The 23,132-nt window shown below is 48.2% G+C and overlaps 1 protein-coding gene across 1 annotated transcript; it reads right to left on the reverse strand.

The window, feature by feature from the left end:
- Positions 1–1,556: 1,556 nt before the first annotated feature.
- Positions 1,557–22,374, reverse strand: LOC133355983 ((Lyso)-N-acylphosphatidylethanolamine lipase-like). Its single transcript, XM_061573453.1, is given in 9 exon segments — positions 1,557–1,733; positions 2,552–2,738; positions 5,560–5,671; positions 6,331–6,485; positions 8,099–8,162; positions 8,165–8,272; positions 10,331–10,549; positions 13,170–13,255; positions 22,319–22,374. Coding segments are annotated over 9 exon segments (1,053 nt in total). The 5' UTR covers positions 22,351–22,374; the 3' UTR covers positions 1,557–1,643.
- Between the last annotated feature and the right edge of the window lie 758 nt (positions 22,375–23,132).

Genomic DNA, 23,132 nt, shown 5'->3' on the forward strand with positions numbered 1-23,132 from the left:
TTACAATAGTATTGCATATATTATAACATTATTATATTATATAATCATATATTATTTTTTACTCGACACTTCGTTCTATCTCCAGTCCAATCAGTTACCTGCACAGGAAGTGCCTCATCCAGTGTTGTTTCTTTTTAGATTTCTGATGCATTTTCTCCATCAAGAAGCAACATCATGGGATTTTACACACGGCGCTCGGTTGAAAGGATATCACAGGAGGTGACATCACGGCGCTCCGTTGCCAACTGACGACACCTTTTTAGATGGCTATTACAGCGAGTCCCGGGACCGACTCGGTGGCATGTTGGGTATGGAACAATTTGTGCTACTCTGCCTGCTCTATCAAAGTGTGGACCGGGCTACGATGATGATGAGCAGAATATCCGCAGCCACAAGTCACACTCCTCGTGCTCTGCACACTCAACCCAATCACACGTGCCTCTATAGAATGTTAAACGGGTCCCAATGCGTTGCACACTGCACTCTGGGGTGTTGTGCTTTCTGCATGTTGCTCAGATTGCATTTACAGCATGTCAAATTAATACACCAGAATTAGTTATTTCGCTTGCTAAGAATTTAAAATCCCAAGCTAGCTTTCAGTTAAACATGTGTATATGTCTTTTACAAGTAGCCATTATTAAAACGCTCTCTCCAAACGCCTACCCTGACTTTTCAATGATTGACTGCGTCCGAGCAGCCTGTAGCTATTAAACGTGGCAGAGTGTGGATGGCAAAGCTGAGTTGGAAGCAACGTTTAAGCACCTCTCCATCGTCAACTTAAACTGGCAAAGCCTAATTTGGGAATTACAAAAATACACTCACGTTTAACAACATTTTCTCCCCTCCATGAAAAAGGAGCGGTTGAATGCGCCCTCATCTGGAAAGGCCGAGTAAAAAATTTACCCGGCGGTGAAATTTGGCAGCTTAACTTGAGCGCGAGAACGGCTCTCTTAGAGGAACTGCCTCCCCCCATCAACCGCCGCTGTCCCCGCAGCAGCAGCAATGACGAGGCGATTGACACAGCGATGGTCGCTGGTTTAACGGCTGGTGTATTAACGAGAGGTTCCCTTCAAACCCTGCGCTGGCAAATGCAGGCACCCAACCGACCGAACCCATGGCGCGCGACCCATTGACGGGCTCGCGGACTCCGAGTGACTCTGGGTGAACTCACCGGACGAGTGGAACGCGACGATGGTGGACTCGCGCCCACCGGAACTTTGTCCACCAGACATACCGCTCACGCGGTAAGCTCACGCGGTGAGCTCACGCGGTAAGCTCACGCGGCAAAGCGCACGCAGTAAGCGCACGCGGTAAGCTCACGCGGTAAGCTCTCGTGGCCAGAAGCGGTGGGTGCCCGGCATCCGGTGCATTTACCACATGTTGCCATTGCATTGCAATCATCACTCAGGCCAAATGCACGTGGATTGAACTGAAGCCACGAGATGCCACTGGAGAGCAGCCAAACCTTACGAGGTCACTGCCTCCCCTCTGTCCACCCCCGCTGCCCCCTCCGCCCCCAATGCCCCACCCCCTCCCACTACCCCCACCCCACCTGTCCCCCTTTACTTCAGCATTTGTATTGTCCCGGTGTTGTTGGCCTCGATTGCCCTGGGCCACCCCCACCCCCTGGACTTGCGCCGCATTTAGTCGATGCTGTCGCAAATCTGCTCCACCATCTTGTTGAAGTCCTCCGGCTGGTCCGCGTACACGTGGTGCCCAGCTCCGCGTATTTGCTGGGGCGAGACGGAGGCAGTCGGTGAACGCACGCGCAGGGGTGCAAGCAGGATTGGGGGGGGGGGGGAGCCAAAGTTAATGGTGGACTAAAGTCGTGTAAAACGACTTTTGTAGCCCCTGTGACCGAATCACTGGGAATACATCGTGTCTCATCAAAAACGCACCCTACCCAGGCCACTGACAAATGAGACTCATCCTGATCGCTTTGAGTTCACACAAGCTGGTTAAACAAAACAAACTTAAAATCGCAGAAGCTAAGCAGGTTCGAGGACAGAGCGGGCTGCCATGAGTAACCACCGCGCATGTTGTAGGCTGCTGTCGTACCGTACCCCCCACAACCGCACATCTACACTCTCCACCGTAACCAACCACCATGCAACTAACTCCACCGCACACGTGCTGTGGTTGTTACTCATGCATGCTGTTCGGTGGGACAGAGGCAGTCAGGGGGAGATTAAAAAAACTGGAAGGTGTCGCGAGGTCACCATCTCCTGGCAACAGAGCAAGTGGATTAATTTATATCTGGATGCGGATTCGTGTTACCCCGCATCCCCCTAACGAGTGTGTGTGTGTGCGCATTTTCTCCGGGTACTCAGATCTTCTTCCACATGTATAACAATACATTAATTAATGGAGTTGGCCAACAGTCCCAACATAGGACCACAGAGCTTGTGGTTTCCAATGTCTCCAAATCATTCATTCATTCTCTCTCACTCGGTCTCTCTGTGCGTTGTTCCAAGTTTAACATTATCATTATTGAGTTTGGGGGTGATGGACAGAGAATGAAATGGGGTGGGGTGGGGGGAACGGCGCTCACCACGAGGCGCGTGCGTGAGCCGGGCCGCGCCTCCACCACCTTGCCGCCCGAGCTGCTGTCGATCCACGAGCGGGCGCCGTAGATGATGGCGATGGGGATGGCCGGGTCCAGGTCGCCGATGCGGTGCAGCATGGGCCGCTTGGCCCAGCCGTACGGGATCGTCATGGCCTTGAAGGCAGTCTCACCACTGCAGGTCGTACCATGCATACGCACACGCACACATGAACACATACAGATACAAGCACATACACAGAGACAAAGTTACATAAACAGACAAAGACGGTCATTGCATCTGCTGCCGTCTGGAATGCTCCTTCTGATATTATGCACGTTTAAATCTCGATTGAAAATTCCTTTCTTTAGAACTGCTTTTAGTGTTTAGTTTGTTGTCATTTCCCCACGCCTCCGATTAGCACGGTTGGCTACGTACGGTGCGAAAATTCTAAATACGTACATAAAGACAAATACGTACAATAACAACAACCGCCATTTACCACTAAGTGGCAGTGACATCACCATGGCGCTTGTGCCAGGCTATGTGCATGTTAAGGCCAAGTGAAGTGTTGAACGTCTGCTGGCAGGTCACGGGGAACACCCAAGTGCCATGGGTTGACTGAGATGACTGGCCGATGCACCACCTGTGCCCCCTACTGTGCCAACTTGCTGAGTTTTAGCCGCCCGGCGCTCCGCTCATTATTGAGGGTCGCTCCTCTGCCCTCCGTTCTTGCTGGAGGGCGACTGCCTCCAACTGTCCAGTAGTGTTTCTTAACGAGCCTTGTCCACGGAGGCTGATCTTGACACCGCTGGTACCAGTCATCGGCAAGTCCACTTAGATCCACATCCTCTTATACAACATCACTCCATCTCTTCTCTAGCCTGTGACGTACCTGTTTAGCCCCCTCTATCCAGCCAAACAAAAACTGCTTAGACATGCGGTGGCTGGGCATGCAGGCTACATGACCCAGCTAACACAGCCTTGCCTGCCAGAGAAGCTCACCGATGGGACTTAGCCCAGATCTTTCAAGGATTTGTGAGCTCCTCACACAATCCAGCTTGGTTAAACCCAGGATGGATCGTAGGCAGGCCAGCCTAAATGTTTCTAACCGGCAAAGTTGTTCCATTAGGGGGGTCCACGTCTCTCAAGCGTAGAGAAGGTAGGGCATGACCGTGACCGAGAAGACCTAAAGCTTTGTATGGAGCGACAAAGCAGGTAGTATCCACACAGCGTTACGCAGCCGATGAAAAGATAATGCCGCTCGACTGATTCGGAGTAACACCTCTGCTGTCAAAACGGAGCCGGTCATAAGCACAATGCCCAAGTATGGGAAACTCTCCACTCTCTCTTCGAGGTGTAGGGGTCATGTTTAAGGGAAGGTGTCACTCAACACCAAACTGAGACATCAACTGCCCCACTAAAATGTTCTTAGCAAGACTGTTGGACTGTCTTCATCACTAATGTTACACTTCTAACAACAGCCAAGGTCATTGCTCCAAATTCAAGGATAGCTAAATCTCAATTCCAAAAGACTCACTTTCACATCCCATGTTCATCACGCACCTAGAGCTAGCTTCTGGTCAGTCTGTTCAATAGACTAAAACTAAACTATTTTTATTTTACCAGGTGAGGCACACTGATCTATGTAGCTCTTTATCAGAAGTGACCTGACCACAAATAATAGCTCAACGAAGTGGCTTATCGTGTGTAAATAAATGCATGTTTCTAAATGTGGAGAGAAAAACTGAAGGACCCGCAGAAAATTCCACGTGACCACAGGGAGAGACACGCAAACTCTAAATACACAGGCGTCAGGATTGGAATCGAACTCAGGACCTCCTGTATACCAGGCAAGATCGTGAAACATTTAACTACCATGGCTGCAGCCGGTGCCCGGCGCTCTGAGTGACATGCGAGTGGCCTCGGCAGGCCACTACCAGAGGCTTCTTATGAATGAATGTATGTTGAAATTCTTTCGCACCGTAAATAGCCATCCGTGCTAATCAGAGGTGCTTCACAAGTAACATATGGCCCACGGACACCAGTTGAAGAACACTCGTACATACCATAAACAAGCATGGAGACGCATTTGTGGGATTACAATGACAGGCAGAAAGAGGAACGACACGTGTTAAGAGAAAGCGTGCACATTTATGACATCATCCAAAGTATTAGAAAACAATAAGTATTGCCTGGGCAGGATCTGTTGTGGGAAGAGATCAATGGAAGATGGTCAAGTGTGACAATGGAGAGGCGGTCGAGGAATGGAGAGCACCTGATAGTACGTCTACGAAGGAGATGGAGCCATGATGAATACAGTTTGTGTGCGGATGCCGGATGGATTGCTGCATCGCAGGACTGTGAGGGGCGGCAGCGGCTTGGGGAGGCCTTCATCCAGCAGTGGATTGGCTACAGCTGATTGATGATCATTTAGATCAGTTGGGTGCTTTACATTTCGACATGAGAAGTCACTTCGTAGAGATATCATTTGTGGCCAGGTCGTTTCTAATAGCTCAGTGGGCTTTACTTGGTAAAATTAAATATTTTAGTTTTCAAACTTGATTTGAAGTTTTCGTGACTGCAGGAATCCATACTCTTTGGTTCTTTCGGTAAAGTCACGTAGGCAGAAAAATATAAAATAAATCACGACGTTTCAACAACGATTGCTTGTGTTGCAATCGAAACGTCGTGATTTATTATTTATTATTTCTACCTACGTGACTTTACCGAAAGAACCAAAAAATATTTTAGTTTTCGCTTTATTTAGTGATTAGCTTACCTTTCCTATACTTTACACTCGTGCTTTTGTATCGATTGTTGTTGTAACTTTCTCACCCCGTGCCCCTACACTGGACACCTGTGAAAAAGAGCTTCATAGCTCATCAGAGTTCTCCAGTGTATATAAATTTAAAGATTAAGATTCTCATGACGATGATAACGACGACGATGAAATGTACGGTGAGGCACAGGCAGTAGCGGTGACGCGGGGCGAGAGCTGCGTGCCTGTATGTACCTGGGCGTCTGCGCGTTGCAGTGATAGATGTACTCGCAGATAGTGTCGTCGTCAAAGAGGTTGGAAAACTTGCGCTTGAAGTCCGGCCGGAAGCGCTGCACCATGCCGGGCCCTGCTGGAACCCAACGGGAACGCTCAGCATAAGGTTTCGCGCTCGAGCGGGGCGGTGACGTACAACTGCCGCTAACGTGGTCTCTTTGTCAAGGGGCGCCTGGGGTAAGTGGATCGCTTGTGAGAGATTAAAATTTACCTTGCCTGGTATAAAGGAGGTCGTGAGTTCGGACCCCATTCCTCACACCTGTTGTATATTTTGAATTTGTGTCTCTCTTCCCGTGGTCGCATGGATTTTTTCTCTGGGTCCTCCACATTTAGAATCAACATGCGTTTAAGAGTATTTGGCTGCTATAAATGATAATGTGATGATAAGTCACTTCGTTGAGCTATCATTTATGGCAGCCAGATCGCTTCTGAAAAAGAGCTACATAGCTCAGTGGGCCTTACCTAAGATAAAAAAAAATAGTTTTAGTTTATTTTTATGCTAGATTTGAAGCTTTCGTGACTGCAAGGATTCATACTCTTAGGTTTTTTCGGTAAAGTCACGTAGGTAAAAAGAAATAATAAAAATAGAAAAATAATAATAGAAATAAAATTATAAATCATGACGTTTTGGAGGCAACACAAGTCTCCGTCATCAGGTGGGACCGTCACAGCTAAATTATTTAGTTTTTTTTGCCCATCCCCGCCTCGCGGGACCCGCCGAGTGAGACTGACCCCATGGCCCGGCGGCGCGTAGGCCGGCCAGCGGGTTGAAGGGGCTCAGCACAAAGCCGATGGCCTTGACCCACATGGGCACGGGCCGCTCCTGGTCCGGGTTAAGGGGCCGCTCGGGGAAGCCCCACGGGTCCACCAGGATCAGCTGCTTCACCCTGCAATGCACGCGCACACACAGGTAACAGCTTTAAACATTTCAAAAAAATATTTCACCAGGTGAGCTATGTAGCTCTTTTTCAGAAGCAACCTGGCCACAAACGACAATTTAACTTAGTGGCTTATCATGTGGAAATTTATAGCAGCCAAACACTTTTAACCGCATGTTTCTTAAATGTGGAGGGAAAAGCCTGAGAAACCGGTGAAAAATCCACACAACTACAAGAAGAACATGCAAACTCCAAATAAACAGGTGCCAGTGATGGGATCGAACCCACGACCTTGTGTACAACAGGCGAGGTAGTCAACATCTCGCCACCGTGGCCGCAGCCATTGCCCGATGATCCAAACAATGACCTTTGACCCAATCGGTGCACTTCTGCCGCACGCCGTGTGACTACACGAAGCCATACAGGCTGGAGTACGGCGGTTGTCAGCCGGCAGAGCGGGGGGGGGGGGGATGCGTAGGCTGTGGCATGGGTACTGTGCAGCAGGTGAATATATGATTGTGCACGTGGAACATCAACACCACATTCCGGCAAAAAAACCCACACTAATACACGTGAAGCGAATGCCAAACACAAAAACACTGATACAAAATGTGAAACAATGCATTCTTATCTCACGAATACACAAAGTAAAACAGATGGCTTTATGACACCACATTCACTAGAGGCATGGACATGTGATCTGTATTGTGGCCTTCGTAGCATGGGTGGGTGGGAGGGTGGGGGTAGATGGTTTGACCAACAATCGGATTGTTACAAGTTGCGGGTCAACTCAGCACATCATCATCATCTCTCCGGGTTTATAAAATATGTACCATTTTGTGGGAAGTCAACAGCGATGATCTTGATCCCTATCTAAGGCATGGGGAATTTCTACCACTGGTTGGCTCGCGTGGTTGGAGTTGGAGGTAGGCTATAGTGTCCCGGTTGGCTTGTGGGATTAGGGTTGGCGCTCATGCTAGGGACTGGCGGTTTGGTTAGGCTTATACGTGTAGTGACTTATACGGTGTCACTATGGCGCTTAGCGCCACCTACTGTCGCAGGAGTGGAAACGCATGTCGGGTTGATGTGCAAGCGGGCCATAGGGGCCTCGAGGGACATGTGACGAGGAGCTTCTGGCATGATCCAGAAGGGGGCGTGGCCCAAGGCGGGGCGAGGCCGGGGGGATAAAAGGGAAGCCCCGACAGGGATCGGGGCTAGTCTCTGGAATCAACCCTTGGTGCTGCGTCTCGTCGTCTTCGGTCTTTGTTCGGCATCGTGGGTAAGACAGCGTGTAGGCTGACTGACCCGTTCGTGCAGTTAACCTGTTACTCACATAGTTAACTGTGTAGCGATCACTTAGCAGTTGAACCAGTGTACGTTTAGTTAAGTTACCCTGTTGGGGAGTTAATAAACGTGTTGCCTCCAAATCCAGTGTGTGCCTCCGTACAACACACTACGTTGAACTTCTTTCGTACCATACATAGCCAACCGTGCTAATCGGAGGTGCGGGGATAAGACAAAATAAACACAAAAAGCAGCTTAAAATTCGTTTCAGGCTTAGTGCTACTGGACTACCGACTCCCCGCGCCTCTCCACGGGGCCACCTCATCTCCCCGTCTCACCGCTGCGGGTGTTGCAGGGCGTACGCCGCCGACAGGTACGCGCCCAGGCTGTGACCGAGCAGCTGAAGCTCCGAAGCCCCATCTCCTCTCGCCAGCGCTCCATTGCGTCGATGAACAGCGTCTCGGCGCCCGCTGCGTCCATGGGAAACGTCGGGCGCGAGCTGCGACCAAAGCCTGACGGGGTGGGGGGGGTGGGAGACCGGACGGCACGGCAGAGGTGAGCGAGGTGAGCGGCGGTGCCGAGCAGGTTAAACAAAAAAGCACCAAAGTGGGCTTTGCCTGGTAGTATGGGGATGGTTTAGTTTTATTTGTATATACATGTTTTAGTGGTTTGTTTACGTTTCCTATACTTTATACTCCTATTGTGTTTTTGTATTGTTTGTTGTTGCAACGTTCTTATCCGCCCCCACTGGACATCTGTGAAAAGAGCTTTGTAACTCATCAGATTCCTCCTGCAGTCTAAATAATAAGAATTTGACAATCTAGCAAGTCACTGTCAATCAATGATGCCCCATAATCCAGCAGAAATGCTACATTTCCACGCTGGTGGCCAGTATATGAAAAAGAACAATGGGTGTTTTGTTTCCCAAAAGGGCCCCCTTTCTCTCTCCATAGCAATGCAGATTACGCAAATGGCTCGCAGCCAGTGCCGCTGCCGCATATACACAGAGTGCCGCTGCCGCATATACACACACTGAGCAAGGTTGGGACTATGAATAGTCAAAGATAACAAAGTGAGGACAACACAAAGGCGTGTTACTTAACAAGACGTTTTGACAACAGTGCCTAGATCACAAGCGATCACGAGTCTACAAAGTTTGAAATATCCGCAAAGTTACAATTGGACGTAAAGTACGCAGCTCGACTGATAATTCGATCCCGGGGACTGGAACATTCCAGGCGTTGGCCCGTGGGGATTCACGTGCTAATTCGCGGTTAAAAATCGCAAGTCTGGAGAGGGCACCATCTTATTCTTCTTGCGTCCTGCCACAACAGTCACATGTTTATCCAGTATCTGGCACTTGGTGATATACGGCCGGGGTCTGTAGCCCTGGTGAGGTGCTCCATAGTTCACGGCTCCACCAGGGCGCCACGTGGGTGAAGATTGAGAGCCATTGTTATTAGGCAGGGGCAGGGTGTACTGCGTCCTGCACATCACCTTCTATACAAGGGGTGGGGGGCCCGCCTATTAATAAATGAAAATTAAATGGGAAGTAAAAATTTGCAGATCACACATTTCCTAAAGTTCACAATGTAAGAGCGCGGTGTGTGAAACAATGGTGACTTGTAGTTATAGCTGCAAATCTACTCTGCACAGACACGTCACGCGCCAGGCGGTCCCCGGTTCACTCCTGCGCCGTAAAGTAACTGCTGTGGCACTGGATGGTACGGTGATTTTCCATAGTTGCAGGGGAGGGGTAAGTTTTACCTCGTCTATTGCCGTAATATGACAAAGCAACATGGACAACATTACGCGTTATAAATGGGCTACATTTGGCCTTCCTGAAAATAGTGGGGCTTTGGAAAGAAATGGACAATTCGGGGGTGGCACCCACCACTCAATTAGCGCAGCACTGAGCACTTCTTGTGAGCTTATTTGGTGCCGTACGGAGCCAACCGTGCTAATTGGAGGACATCAGCTGCAGTGGCGACTGCTTAAAACGGGGCTCTCGTGGGTGATGGAGAGGAACGCAGCGCAGGGAGACGTGAACCGGAGGGGATCGGTGGGTGAATGAAGCCGTGGGAGTTGCCAGAAAACGTACAGCAATGTACAAAAGTTCTTGGCCTTGTCCAGAACACCAGCCCACAAAGAACTGAATGTGTTGCTGTTTTGGCTTTTTTATAACCACCTAACTCAAAGAGTTGCAATGCCGTGGCCATCCCATGTGTATCGTTAAATCTACTTTGTTCCAGCCCACGTCAATCCTTGTGGTGATTTTACATCTTTGAATAAAATGCAGCATCGGAGGGACTTCATTCAGACCCAGTGTCATCGCTACGGAGCAGACGAGGCGGGACCTCAGAATCAGAATATTAATTTATCCTGGAGAAATCCGATGAGCTATGAAGCTCTTTTTTCACAGGTTGCCCAGCAGGGGCCGGATCAGGAAGTTGCAACAAAAAAAGGAGTGCAAAGCAAATCACAAAAAATAACTACACCTGAAGGAGGAGTGATTGGTTGGTTAAGGGGGCTGGCGGCTATGGGGGCCAAAGGGGGGCGCAACTACTGACCCAGGAGGTCAAATGCGTGCACGCGGCGACGCCGGGCCATCGAGTCCAAGTTGAGGGCCCAGAGGCCGACGCCGCCGCCAAAGCCGTGCACCAGCACGAGCGGGGTGCTGGTGTCGGCCATGCCGCTTTGCTCCAGCTCTGGATTGGTCACCGTGATGCTCCAGAGGCGGTCCTCGTCCAGCACGTCCACGTAGCGGCCCACCCACTTGCTCTTTAAGCCTGCGCCGGCAACGGGAGTGGAGTGAGAGTGGGTGAGGGGGGGCCCAGAGGAAGCACGCGGCACGAGGTTGTTTACACTGGTCAACAAAAAAAAATTCTGGCCTGGACTTTTGCAGCTGTTTTAGACTAATTTCAGGGTGCTGATTCCAAATCTGATCTCAGATTTGCTCTATCACATCTCATTTTATGCTATCGGCATACCCCATTTTCATTGATTTTACACGAAATTAACTGTCACTTATGATTGCAAGTTGTTGCGAGTCAATGACTGCTTTAGTGTTAAAATATGGTGCTGTATTTTTAGGATAGTGTGTTTATAATATCATTTTATGTAGATATCCACATTTATTTAATATTTTTCTTCTGATATGCCAGATTTGGAATCAGCACCCCAAAATTACCTTAAAACCGTTAAAATACCTTATGCCAGAAAAAGTGTGTTGACCAGTGTTATCGAATGACATGACTGGGAAATGGGTTTACTTGCTGGAAAGCAAGGGACTTGTAAGGTTACTTTAAAATGCTGGTAGGATCCTGACTCCATAAACTAAACAAAATTTGTATTTTAACATGTAAGGCCCAGTGAGCGATATAGCTCTATATAGCTCTATTTCATAAGTGACCTGGCCACAAACGATAGCTCAACAAAAGTGTCTTGTCATCACGTGAAAATTTCAAGCAGCCAAATACTCTAAACGCACGTCGATTCTAAATGAGGGGAAAAACCGGACGACCCAGAGAAAAATCCATGCGACCACGGGAAGAACATGCAAACTCCAAATTTACAGCAGCAGGTATCATCAGGGTCAAGATCGAACCCACAACCTCCTTCATACCAGGCGAGGGAGTTAACAACTCGCCACTGCAGCACCCCATCACCGTAATTTATGACTTGATATCGCGCCTCACACAAGTACAAAACAGGTCCCGAAGCACAAATGGACTTAATAAGCACAACTGAACGACTGGCTGGCAGAAAATGTGAACTTTGAATCACATTCCATCTCTCCGAGTTGCCTAAACAAGTGCCACCGTGTGGAAAGTTAACAGTGGTGATATCATGGGAGCATGGCCTCTGCCATGGAAATGTGGAATTTCCACCATGGTTTCACCACTACAAATGAACACATTCACTACCTTACTGCTCACGCGAGCACGGTAGGCAGTCACTTCATATTCATCCATTTTTCCCACTTAATACTTGTTTTTTTAAACCACTACATTTCCTATTCATTTTTATTTTTTCCCACATTTTCTCACACGCTGCATCTGCCCAAGTCCCATCTTTAATAACACGCTCGCTTACGTTTATTCAGTGTGTGCGACGAGCCAAATTAGTGATGATAAAAATTCACATTCAACCAAGTTACCACCCCTATGAGGGCCTGACCTCAACACCTTCTGATTGCGCAACCAAAACCCTCCACACCTTCATTCGTTGTTGCAGTAAATCACAAGGGTAAAATAGGGAATCACTTATCACAAGTTGAGAACATAATTATCACCTATTTCCAATATTTATCTTTCAGTAAAATAATATAAGCACAACCCATCAGCCACAAAACCTTCTGGCAGTGAATCTTACATACCTGTCAACCCATACGGTTTACCCGTATTATTGTACAGGGAAAGTGAGTTTTCAGGTCCATATGGCGTACAGCCGTTTCAATACGGGCCATTTTTTTAGTTTTTGGTCTATTTGTTTGTGTTTCTCCCCTGTGATGGGACTTTGTAGGTACGGTGTGACCAATAAGGTCTCAATTGGTCTGTAATAAGGTAGGCACTGATAAGGGGTTGACAGGTATTATCTTATCAGCAGGTTTGGTTTAATTCAAGCAACCTCGAGATCGGTTTCGAAATCCTTATCAGTCAGAATTGCTTAAATCAACTCAGGTAAACTCTCCGGTCTTTATAGGCAAGGCCACTCTCTGCGAGATGTCGGTCCAAGTTTTACGCAAAACTACATACAGCAATACACAACACAAACAAATAATTATTGAGAAGTTGCTGTTCTGCCCTGTGCCATGATACTGCACATTGACTGTGGAAACAGCTGCACTTAATAAAATCATAACCTGCATTATGTGTGTATTTTTCAGGGAGGCAGGCTGACAGCAGAGCCAACGAAACGTAATTTGTTCAGTACTTGTTTACAACGAAGAGCAACAGGGCTAAGTATGTTTCATAGTTTAATACTTAACAGCCCTTTGGCGACCTGCTGATATGTAAAGAGCCTCCCCATGCTGTGCTGGTCACGGCCATTGCTCGACCATCCTTTACCACGCGAGCGAGTCCGGGTTGGGGAAAGGGGTGGCACAGGACCAGTTCAGATTCCAATCACCACTCGCATTAGCCATGCCTAGAAATACATTTCAGGTGGCAGGGTGCACAGAACAAATTGGTGTTACCCACTGCACCACCGCTCTTCCCCATGAAGCTAAGCATTGGTCGAAATCTCCCACCACATCAGCCATCCCCGGTCTTACGGTCAGCTGCGCAAACAAGATTGTTCCATCTCACAGGGAGGATAGGACAATGTCAAAATATCCGACGGGGTGGCGGTCAAGGTCACCGTGGGAATTGCTCGCGTGCCACAAGCCGGGCCAGGGTGCGCACTTACATTGGAGGACCTTTTCCTCGGCCACCTTGAGCAGCCCGTTGGAGGTTGGGCTCCACGAGGGCAGCCACCCCGACAGCCAGCCAGACCTGCGACCCACAGCAAAATATAAACAATGTTGCTTGCAACAAATGAACCACGACACTCTGCTGATCTCGTCAAGGAGCATAATCCATCACGTGTACTCCGGGCATCCTCACAGCAGGGGTTTTGGCTGGCCATCGAACAAAGATGGTCACTCCATCGCGCGCTTTCAGATGCGCTTTTGCTGCCGTTTGGAATGCTCTTCCTTCCGATATGAGGAAGCCGCTGGAGCTATGCACTTTTAAATCATCAAAAATGAAAACTAATTTCTTTAGAACTGCTTTTTGCATTTAGTTTGTTGTCCCCCCCCCCCCGATCCTCCGATGAGCATGGTTGGCTACGTGCGGTGCGAAAGACGTTCAACATACATACAAACTAGGCATGCTCGTTTGATTCAAAATTATTATATCATCTGGTGAGGCCCATTCAGCCAAGCAGCTGTTTTAAACAACAAAAATGACCCCCAAGACAGGCAGCAGTGGCGGCAGTTATACAGGGATACACAAATCTGCCGATTGACAAGAAATTGCATTGATGCGATGATTATGACTGGCTCTCTACATTCTTCGCATTACAATGATCAGCAGCAAATCCAGTTTTCCGTTCCAACCACGACGTAGACGGTTCCCTGTTCAAGTTGCATTTGCAATCACACCATCAACAAAGCGCAAGGACAGTCACTTCATCATTTGGGATTGTATTTGCCACAGCCAGTTTTTGCTCGTGGACAATGACACGTGGCATTGTCAAGAGTTACGTCAGCATCAAATGCCACCGTATTGATTGAAGACCCATTTTGTTTAGAAGAGAATGGAGTGTATACGAAAAATGTTGTATAACAAACAAGTCTTTAGGCAGTGATTAAACATGTCGTTTCATTTTTTAAATTATTAGATTCAATAAAATAATTTCGGTATACTTTTACACGTAGATCAACAACGCCCATCGCATAAATATTCACGCATGAACAACCTCATCCCTTGGGTCCGGGTAAAGGGCCATCCCAGCTAGTAAAAAAAAATAGTGACATTTACGTGCAAAAAAAAGTGTCAATGTCTGAAACTTAACATATTATAGTTTTTTATTTAACAGCCAGTCTTATTGGCGTATGTGTTGAGTTTATATATACACACAACATGCAGCCTTCCTACTACGAAACCTTATGCAGTGGCAAGCCAACTTTCTATGTACATTGGAAGACAAGCGAACCAAGTCCAGTGAACAAAAGTAAAAAAAACTACTGCCGACTCCCGCTGGCAAGTGACTCAGCACATTTTGCTTATGGGTAAGGTGAACACAAGTTGTCCTATGAGCTGATGCAACCATACACCACGGCAAGGAGACACGCGAGTGATGTCACGGGGTCATTTAACGTCCACTCCCGAGTCAAGACGGTGCTCTCTTTGTACGGTTATTAAAAAGCCACGGTAATAACGAGGGTGGCCTGCTAGACTCGAACCCGCGAACCACTGCCACAAGCGGCAAACGCAGCGCTACCCCCCCCCCCCCCGCTCGGTTGGGTCGCCGCGTCAGCCGCCCCGTCACCCGCGCCCCCCCTATGGCATTGGAGATAACCTCTTCACGTCAGTGCCCATCACTTTGGGTGTCGTACATTCCGGAACGAGCATGTTTATTATCCCGGCGCGTTCAAAACGTTCCTCAACATTCTGTTATGCAATCAGAGGCTCAAGTGAATACGCAGAAAAGTGTTCCAACGCTGCCGTCCCCCTTAACTTGAAAAAACCGAGCCGCCCGAAGCGCAGCAGGAATCCGTTTGATTACGTAAATCCAGCGGCACTGGCGACACTGACCGGCCTTGTTGACCACTGTGGTGCAAAGCGTACAACTTGTGACAGGACTTGGGGGGCGTGCAGGGGCAATGTTATCGCGTTACTCGACCATGCTGCCCGCCCCCGACTGACGACTGCCATTCGTCACTCGGTTTAATAAAACCAACATTGCAGGCAGCAATGCAAATGCATACCACAAACAAGCGACTTTCTAAACAACTTCTTTGTAAAGGACTTCTTCAAGTAAAGCCAACAAGGCTGCACTCATTGCACACACAAAGCGCTCGCCACAAATGAACCACAACACCGCCACGCGGTCTCGTCAAGGAACGTAAACCATCTCCACCCCAATTTCGGTGATCCTCGCAGCAGCAGCAGTAGCGCCTTTTGGCTAATCAATGAACACAGACTGTCACCAAATCACGTGCTTTCAGATGCGCATCTGCGGCCGTCTGGATCGCTCTTAATTTCGATGTTAGAAAATCACTGGGAGCCATTCACTTTTAAATCGAGATTGAAAACGAATTTCTTCAGAACTGCGTTTTGTATTTAGTTTGTCCTTCCCCCGCACCTCCACAACACGGTTGGCGACGATTGTGCAAAAGAAGCACAACACACATATAACATGTTTGACCACACCATGTACACACCTATGTCAATCCACAGCTGGATGAGTGCCTCCCCGTGTGGTGTGGGTTACGGAGGGGGGTGTTATTTGACCATACTTGACCATGCCGGTCAGGTGAAAGGTCTAAAATGCTCGTCGTTAGTTTTAATACTCTCGGTAGCGAGCAACTCCCAACAGTTTGAAAGTCTGCAACGCAAAATTGAGATTTCCCAGCATGGAAAAAGCAACAACATTAAACAATAACTCAGCGACGCTTAATCACACATTGATTTCAAGACGCTGGTTAAAAATCTTAGAAAGTGTAGGAAACACAGCATTTGGCAGACGCAACACCAATGACTCGATTAATCCGATAAGCAACCCTGCTGGAACGTCACACGCAGGAGCAGGCACCTCTCACTTCTCTGCCACTGATAGAGGCTAAAGTTTATTGCGGCAAAGTTGTACAACTGTGGAACGCGTGGCAAGTCTCCAAGCGAGAGCAGCGCATGACGCTGCTTCTGTTCGTCATCCGCAGTGTTGCCTTACTGCCCATAAAAAAGTATATTCATTTGTTTATTACAGCCAATTGCTCAAAAGTCACATGAGCAATTGGGTGGTAATCATCTTACTTGGCTCCCCCAAAGCTGGAGGTGGAAACTACATGTTCCCATGATAAAGGTCAGCATCTGTAGGATGACCACTGTTGACTCACCGCGAAGTTACGCTAATTTTCATCAGGCGGCAGAAAGACAACGAGCTGAAATGACCCCTCGGCCGAAATCTTGAATTTGCGAGCAAAGTGCTTGATCCACCGCGCCAGCGGGACGTACTCACGAAAACACGACTGAAATGCCAGGCGTGAACACAGAGCCAAGCCGGGGCGATACGAAGCAACGCGGATGGAAGTTGAACTTCACGAGCGCGTTATCTGTGCTTGGGAAATAAAGCGTTATCAAACCCGGCACCGCACTCGCCTGACCATGGCATCATCGACTATGACCGACCTCGCAGTTATCTGCGGACCACCGTGTGGGTGGAGTTTCTCCTCCACGTGAGAGTCACTCCACCGGACACGTTCCAAATGAAAGGTGCGGGCAGAGAGACTCGGCGCCGTGACGTCGCCGGCCAAGCTACCACTCACATTCGAACCTATTAACATCGTACACCGTGGCAATGATCGCCACGCAGCTTGAAACACTGTGGTTACAACCGTATTTTTATTTTATTTTACCTGGTAAGGCCCCACTGAGCTGCTATGTAGCTCTTATTAGAAGCGACCTGGCTATCACAAATGTGGCTTATCGCGTGGAACTTTATAGCAGCCAAATTCTCTTCACCGTGTGACGTTGATTCTAAATCTGGAGGGGAAAATCGGAGGACTCTGAGAAAAATATATGCAACCACGGGGAGAACATACCTCGTCAGGGTCGGGATCGAACCCATGACCGCCTGCATACTAGGCAAGGGAGATAACATATTGCCACTGCAGCGCCGAATGGTGATCGTGATAAAATTTTCCTGGAAAAACCTGAAAACAAGTCAGTGTCCCCCTTGTTACTTTAGGTGCTGGTCAGTGCTAAACTCCATCATTGGTTCTCATGTTACTTTTTTAGCATCATCAATAAGTCAAATAAAATCCAATAACAAGGAAGTCCAGCCTCGTGTGTTTGTGAAACTATGTTTCAATGAACCACAGCCAGTGCCTTGAGGAGCCTTGCTGCCAGTCCTTGATTGGGGCTTACGGGGAACGCGTCGTGTGCTGTTTGAATGTTTGTGCATGTGCGATCGTTGCGAAGATTCAACTGGATTCAATTATTGACTCCATTACTTTTGGAAGAGATGATTCATTAATAACCAGAGTTCCAACCCAGTTTTGTTTGTCCGACATACATTGGTCATACCCGTCTCTACCAATAGAGCAACGGTCTGACTTTCTTCCATCGTGTTCACTTCGCCTGCGCACATCTCCTATTGGACCATTCACTGCCTAATCCTTGTTTCTCGTGGAATATGCCTGTTTTTCAATGGTTTTACTTAACTTGATTCCTGTGTCGTGGTCAAATCTTGTACTAAAAATTTCGTCTACTTCCTGTAGTCCAATCAATTCCACATTGTGCACACATACTCAGATCCGGCGAGCATGCATGTCTGTATTAAAATCTGCATCAATTAATCAATTAATTCGCTACTTTAAAGCAATTTACATTTTGCATGGACGCCTTATTATTTATATATATGTGTAGGTAAAAAACGCCACGGTCCCGAAACTCTCGAATCGCCTCGCCCAAAAAGCAGGCGCCACGTGTCTCAGGCACGCCTGCTCCGTGTGAACTTATTAGGAGCAGCCTCACTCCACACAAACAAAAGTTGTACATTGAAGATTAATTTATAAAGTTATCAATTAATTCAAGTAAGCGTTGATGTGGGAGCAGGCACCACATCATTGACGTACTTCTCGACCGTGAGTTAAGCGAAGTTGTCAATAAAACGGTTGTTTTTTTAAAAAAATTAAGGAGTTTTTCTTTAAATATGCCTGTTTATTTTGTTCATATTACATTGTTGTGCATTACGTACGTCCGACATTGCCCATTTCTCTGAGAGTATCACTTTCATGTTGTTGTTTTGCTCTGTGATGATTTGCCACAACTAGTTGGGCAACTGCCTAAACGGGATTTTCCATGCCCCTACGGCCAATTTCGTCGGGATGCATCAAACCAGCTGGGCAACGTAGTCGCTCAGCGGTAGAGAAAGCAACACGAAATCGAAAAGGTCGCGAGAGTTCAAATCCTGGTTGGGGGTTGAATTAGCCCGTCATCCCTCCGGGGTCACCATGGGTGCTACGGTGATTAGCCACTTCGTTGAGCTATCATTTGTGGGTATATCGCTTCTGGAAAAAAAGTTAAATAGCTCAGTGGGCCTTACCTGGTAAAATAAAAAAGATTAGTTTTAGTCAATAAAATAAATAGCACTTTGTGAAGTCACAACTGTGGTTGTCCCGTTAAGAAACTTTTCCACGGCATAAGGATTTCCACCACGGGCTCAGGACTGTAAACAGGAGATGAGCACTACCCTCAATGCTCATTACAGCAGCCAAATCATTGTGAAATATTTCAACCCTGCAAGAATGATTCTATACGCTTGAACCTGAACTGATTACTATAATAGCATGTTACAGTAGTAGCATCAACAGAAGCCAGTCTCATGAGTTAGCACGGTTGGCTACATACGGTTCAAAAGAAGAACAACATACAGTACATGAGTAATGTATTGATGGCAATTCCCCCCAAACTAATTCATTAAAGACAATCAGATCTGACCTATAAGTCAACACATAGAAGACACAAGCACGTTATGTTTGTTGACCTGAAGTTAAGAACAATGCACTTTTAGTTTGCCATTCGTCCAGTTAAAACAGTCACAACAAACATGAATAACGTTAAAGTGAAAAATGTAATCAATTGTCACTTGAAATTGGAATACTCTGGCTTCTTGAAGTTTAAACACTCATTGGAATGTAACAAGCCAAAGCACACAGTTCCATACACATGTAGCTCAACTAACACCACCCCCTCCCCAAAAACCACAATCGGCGACGCTTAGGCCAATGACCTTCCCCCAAAGCACATCCTGTACACACACACACACATTGAGGTTTGTGTGTGTGTTCATTGTGCTTTCCACACCAATGCCAGCCCAGCAACATCACCAGATGTGTGGGTTTATGATCTCGTCACAGCCCTGTAAAATCGATAGCTCCCAATGGTTGTACGGTACTGTGCAACCGAGCAGCAACCACCAAACACGCACTGAGAAAACGAACATCATTATACACCAGGGGTGGGGAACGTCCGGCCCGCAGGCCGTATGAGGCCCCCGAAATCATTTGGTGTGGCCCTGCCAAGGCAACCGCAGGCGGGACTCGAAATTCAATAAATCTAGGAGCAAACCTGGAAAAGCAGTTGCGAGTAGCAACATCATCAATACCAGCTAACATCACACGCCTCGCCAAAGAGAAGCAGTTCCAGCCATCACATTAGGGGTGAGTTAATTAAATGTTTGACCAAATATAAGTCTAATTTCTAAGTTGATAATTTTGTATGGCCCGCGAATGATGTTATAAATATCCAAATGACCATTTGCAGAAAAAAGGTTCCCCAGCCCTGTTATACACGGTGGGTTTATTGGTTGGGTGGGCGGTGTCAGTGTATTAGCTTGTTATAGGCCAATCGTCTAACACAGTGGGGTCGGACAACCTGTGGATCGGGAGCCGCCTATGAGGCTCTTTCAAGGACTTGCTTCGTGACGTAATATTCACACGCATCGCAGCTCGTGAAATATCGAGGGGGGGGGGGGGGGGGGGGTTTGAACCGAATTGGTGAAAATGTTTTTCCTCTTCTTGTTATTTTGTTTGCCGACCCCAGGTCTAGCAGATAAAAGAGAAAATTCACCAAAATTTTTGACTGTTTGTCTTGTCCGAAGATGACCGCAAGAGCCTAATGCATTAAAAGGTTTAAGTGCGTTCGATCACATCGGAAACAGGGCAGAGTTCACGAACTTTACGGTCGTGAGTCAATGAGGGGAAAATCGGCATTGCCATGGTGGGTTCCAGTCTCCGCCACAAGACAAACACTTTTTGAGCAGCGCAGCGGTGGCGAGGTGTTAACTCCTTCGCCTGGTATACAGGTGGTCGTGGGTTAGATTCCGACCCTGACGACGGCTGCTGCTGCTGTATATTTGGAGTTAGCGGTGTCCATCCCACCCCGCCCTGGTCGCGTGGATTTTTTTTATTCGGATCGTCCGGTTTCCCCTCCACATTTAGAATCAACATCACTCGTTTCGAGTATTTAGTGCTATAGATTTCCACATTATAAGCCACTTCGTTGAACTATCATTTGTGGCAGCCAAGTCGTTTGCCTTGCACGCTAAAGTAAAAAGTTCCCATACAAGTGGTCTCAACCACAGAGCTGATGTAACAACACTGCAATCCGCTCGTTCATTAAAAAAAAACTCTTTCAAAAGTAAAACGAATCTCATGAATGCGTGGTCGAGACAGCGAATTTGCATAATAGCAGCCGCACGCTTACCGTAATTATAATCTAATAAAGCGTTTACAACACAATCGCCGCATCCAAAACACAACCAGAGGCGCGACCAGTCGAACCCCCCACCCACTGCCGCCCTGTGCCTCACAGCAACAAGACACCCGGTTCGATCCCTGTGCGAGGAGGCATCTCCCGCATTCGTTCCATCGACTGCCGTGCCGGGATATCGAACCACACAAAGATCCCCCGTATAGCCCGCACAGACTGCTGGGCCAAGTGCTGTGAGCGAACACCTCTGAAGGCCGCCACGGGACACGAGGGGGTGGGGGTTGGCCAGCAACCACGCCCGTGCGCCTTTGTCTCCCCCCAGTGGCGATGTTTACACACCACCGCACCAGGTACTCATTTGAGGCTGAGTCGACCTAGGTGTGGGACGGGGCGCGGGGTTTGTAGCGCAGCGCGCTAACTGCTACATTACCGGGATGTCGGCATCACACACGACATACACACAAAGACAAAGATCCCCCGTATAGCCTTAACAGACTGTAGGGGCAAGTGCTGTTAGCGATCACCTATGAAGACCATCTCTGGGAGTGGGTGGCCAACACCACGCCCGGCCGCCTTTGTCTCCCCAGTGGCGATGTTTACTCATTTGAGGCGGAGTCGACACATACACAACACATTCAGATACGACATATACACACACACACATACAGACACATACAGACACGACACACACATACAGACACATACAGACACGACACACACATACAGACACGACACACACATAGACACACGACACATACACACACATAGACACATACAGACACGACACACACATACACATACAGACACGACACACACATACACATACAGACACGACACACACATACACACACGACACATACACCCACGACACAAACACACACGACACATACACAACACATACATACACGACAGATACATATATATACACAACACAACACATACAAACACACACGCACAGCACACGGCACCTGTGGGATTGCAATCCCAGTGTACTATTCACCATCACAAAGGTCCCCCCCGTGTGAGGCTTTAACAGACTGCTGGGGGCCAAGTGCTCTTAGCGAGTAACGCGCCTGTTAAGCAGTCCCGGCAGGGGCAGACGCACGAGGAGGTGAATGAGCCGCACCACTCCCGGCCGCCTTTGTCTCTCTCCCCCCCCCCCCCCAATGTTGCTACCAAATGTACAAAGCACCGCACCCGGTAACGCGCCGCGCTTCATCTGAGCCCAAGTCGATCTAGGAGAGGCCCAGGACCGGTTCCAGATTCGCCGCCGCCGCCGCCGCCACGCATCACACCGCCGTGTTGTGCAACAGGCATCGGCCCGCCATCAACAGCACCCACAGCGACCCCCTCTGCGTTAAACAACGCACACGACACAACTTTATACCAACAACACCACCACCACTACCCCCAAGAAAACCGCACAAAGAAAACAGAAACTTCAAACCGCGGACGATAACACACGGGCGCCCATGGGTTTAAGGAAAGGAGCCGGCGTTGAGGTGAATTTAAAAGACGCGACGAGCCCTTGAAGCGACAAAGTTAAAAGATTTAAACATTCACGCGCAAACCCCTCACCGCGCCTCCACCACCTCCTCCTCCTCGGCCATCGCTGTGGGAAATCTGCGCCGTGACATCACGACACCGATATCGCCTAGCGCGGTGACGTCATTACGCCAACTTACGCAAGCGCGGTGACGTCATTACGCCAACTTACGCAGGCGCGGTGGCGTCATTACGCCAACTTACGCAGACGCGATGACGTCATTACGCCGATATATCCAGGCGCGGTGACGCCATTACGCCGATATATCCAAACGCGGTGACGTCACTACGCCGATATATCCAAGCGCGGTGACGTCACTACGCCGATATCTCCATGCGTGAGTGACGTCTGCGCGTCGCAGTTTCAAAAGCCGGGGAAGGTGACGTCACCACGTCGCGGATGGTGGGTGACGCAACAAGTGACTTTACCGAAAGAACCAAGAAGATGAATCCCTGCAGTCACGAAAGCTTTAAATCGAAATTTAAGTGAAAACAAACTTCATCATTAGACCTCCTTTGCCAGTACCGAAATAATAATAATAGGGTTTCCCCCTTTGTTCTGGCAACAAAACTGCTGTACGCCTTTTGGCGTCATCTGGTCTAGCACCAATCGAGACGAGGCTAAAAATAAAGCTGTCTCTGGTGTGGACCAATCAGTTTCAAGGACAATGCATATATTATCAGAGTATGTTTGTTGTTTGCATTTTGACTGCAAGTATTGTGGTTAATGCAGACATGAGTCCTTGTAAAAGGTTTCAGTTTTGTTGCCAGAAAAAAGGGGGAAACCGCTATTAGTAAAACAAACTTGATTTGGAGCTTTCGGTAAAGTCACGTAGAAAGAACAGTA

Source organism: Lethenteron reissneri, chromosome 52 (genome assembly GCF_015708825.2).
Source record: "Lethenteron reissneri isolate LAM-NWPU_2019-01 chromosome 52, ASM1570882v1, whole genome shotgun sequence".
Lineage (NCBI taxonomy): Eukaryota > Metazoa > Chordata > Hyperoartia > Petromyzontiformes > Petromyzontidae > Lethenteron > Lethenteron reissneri.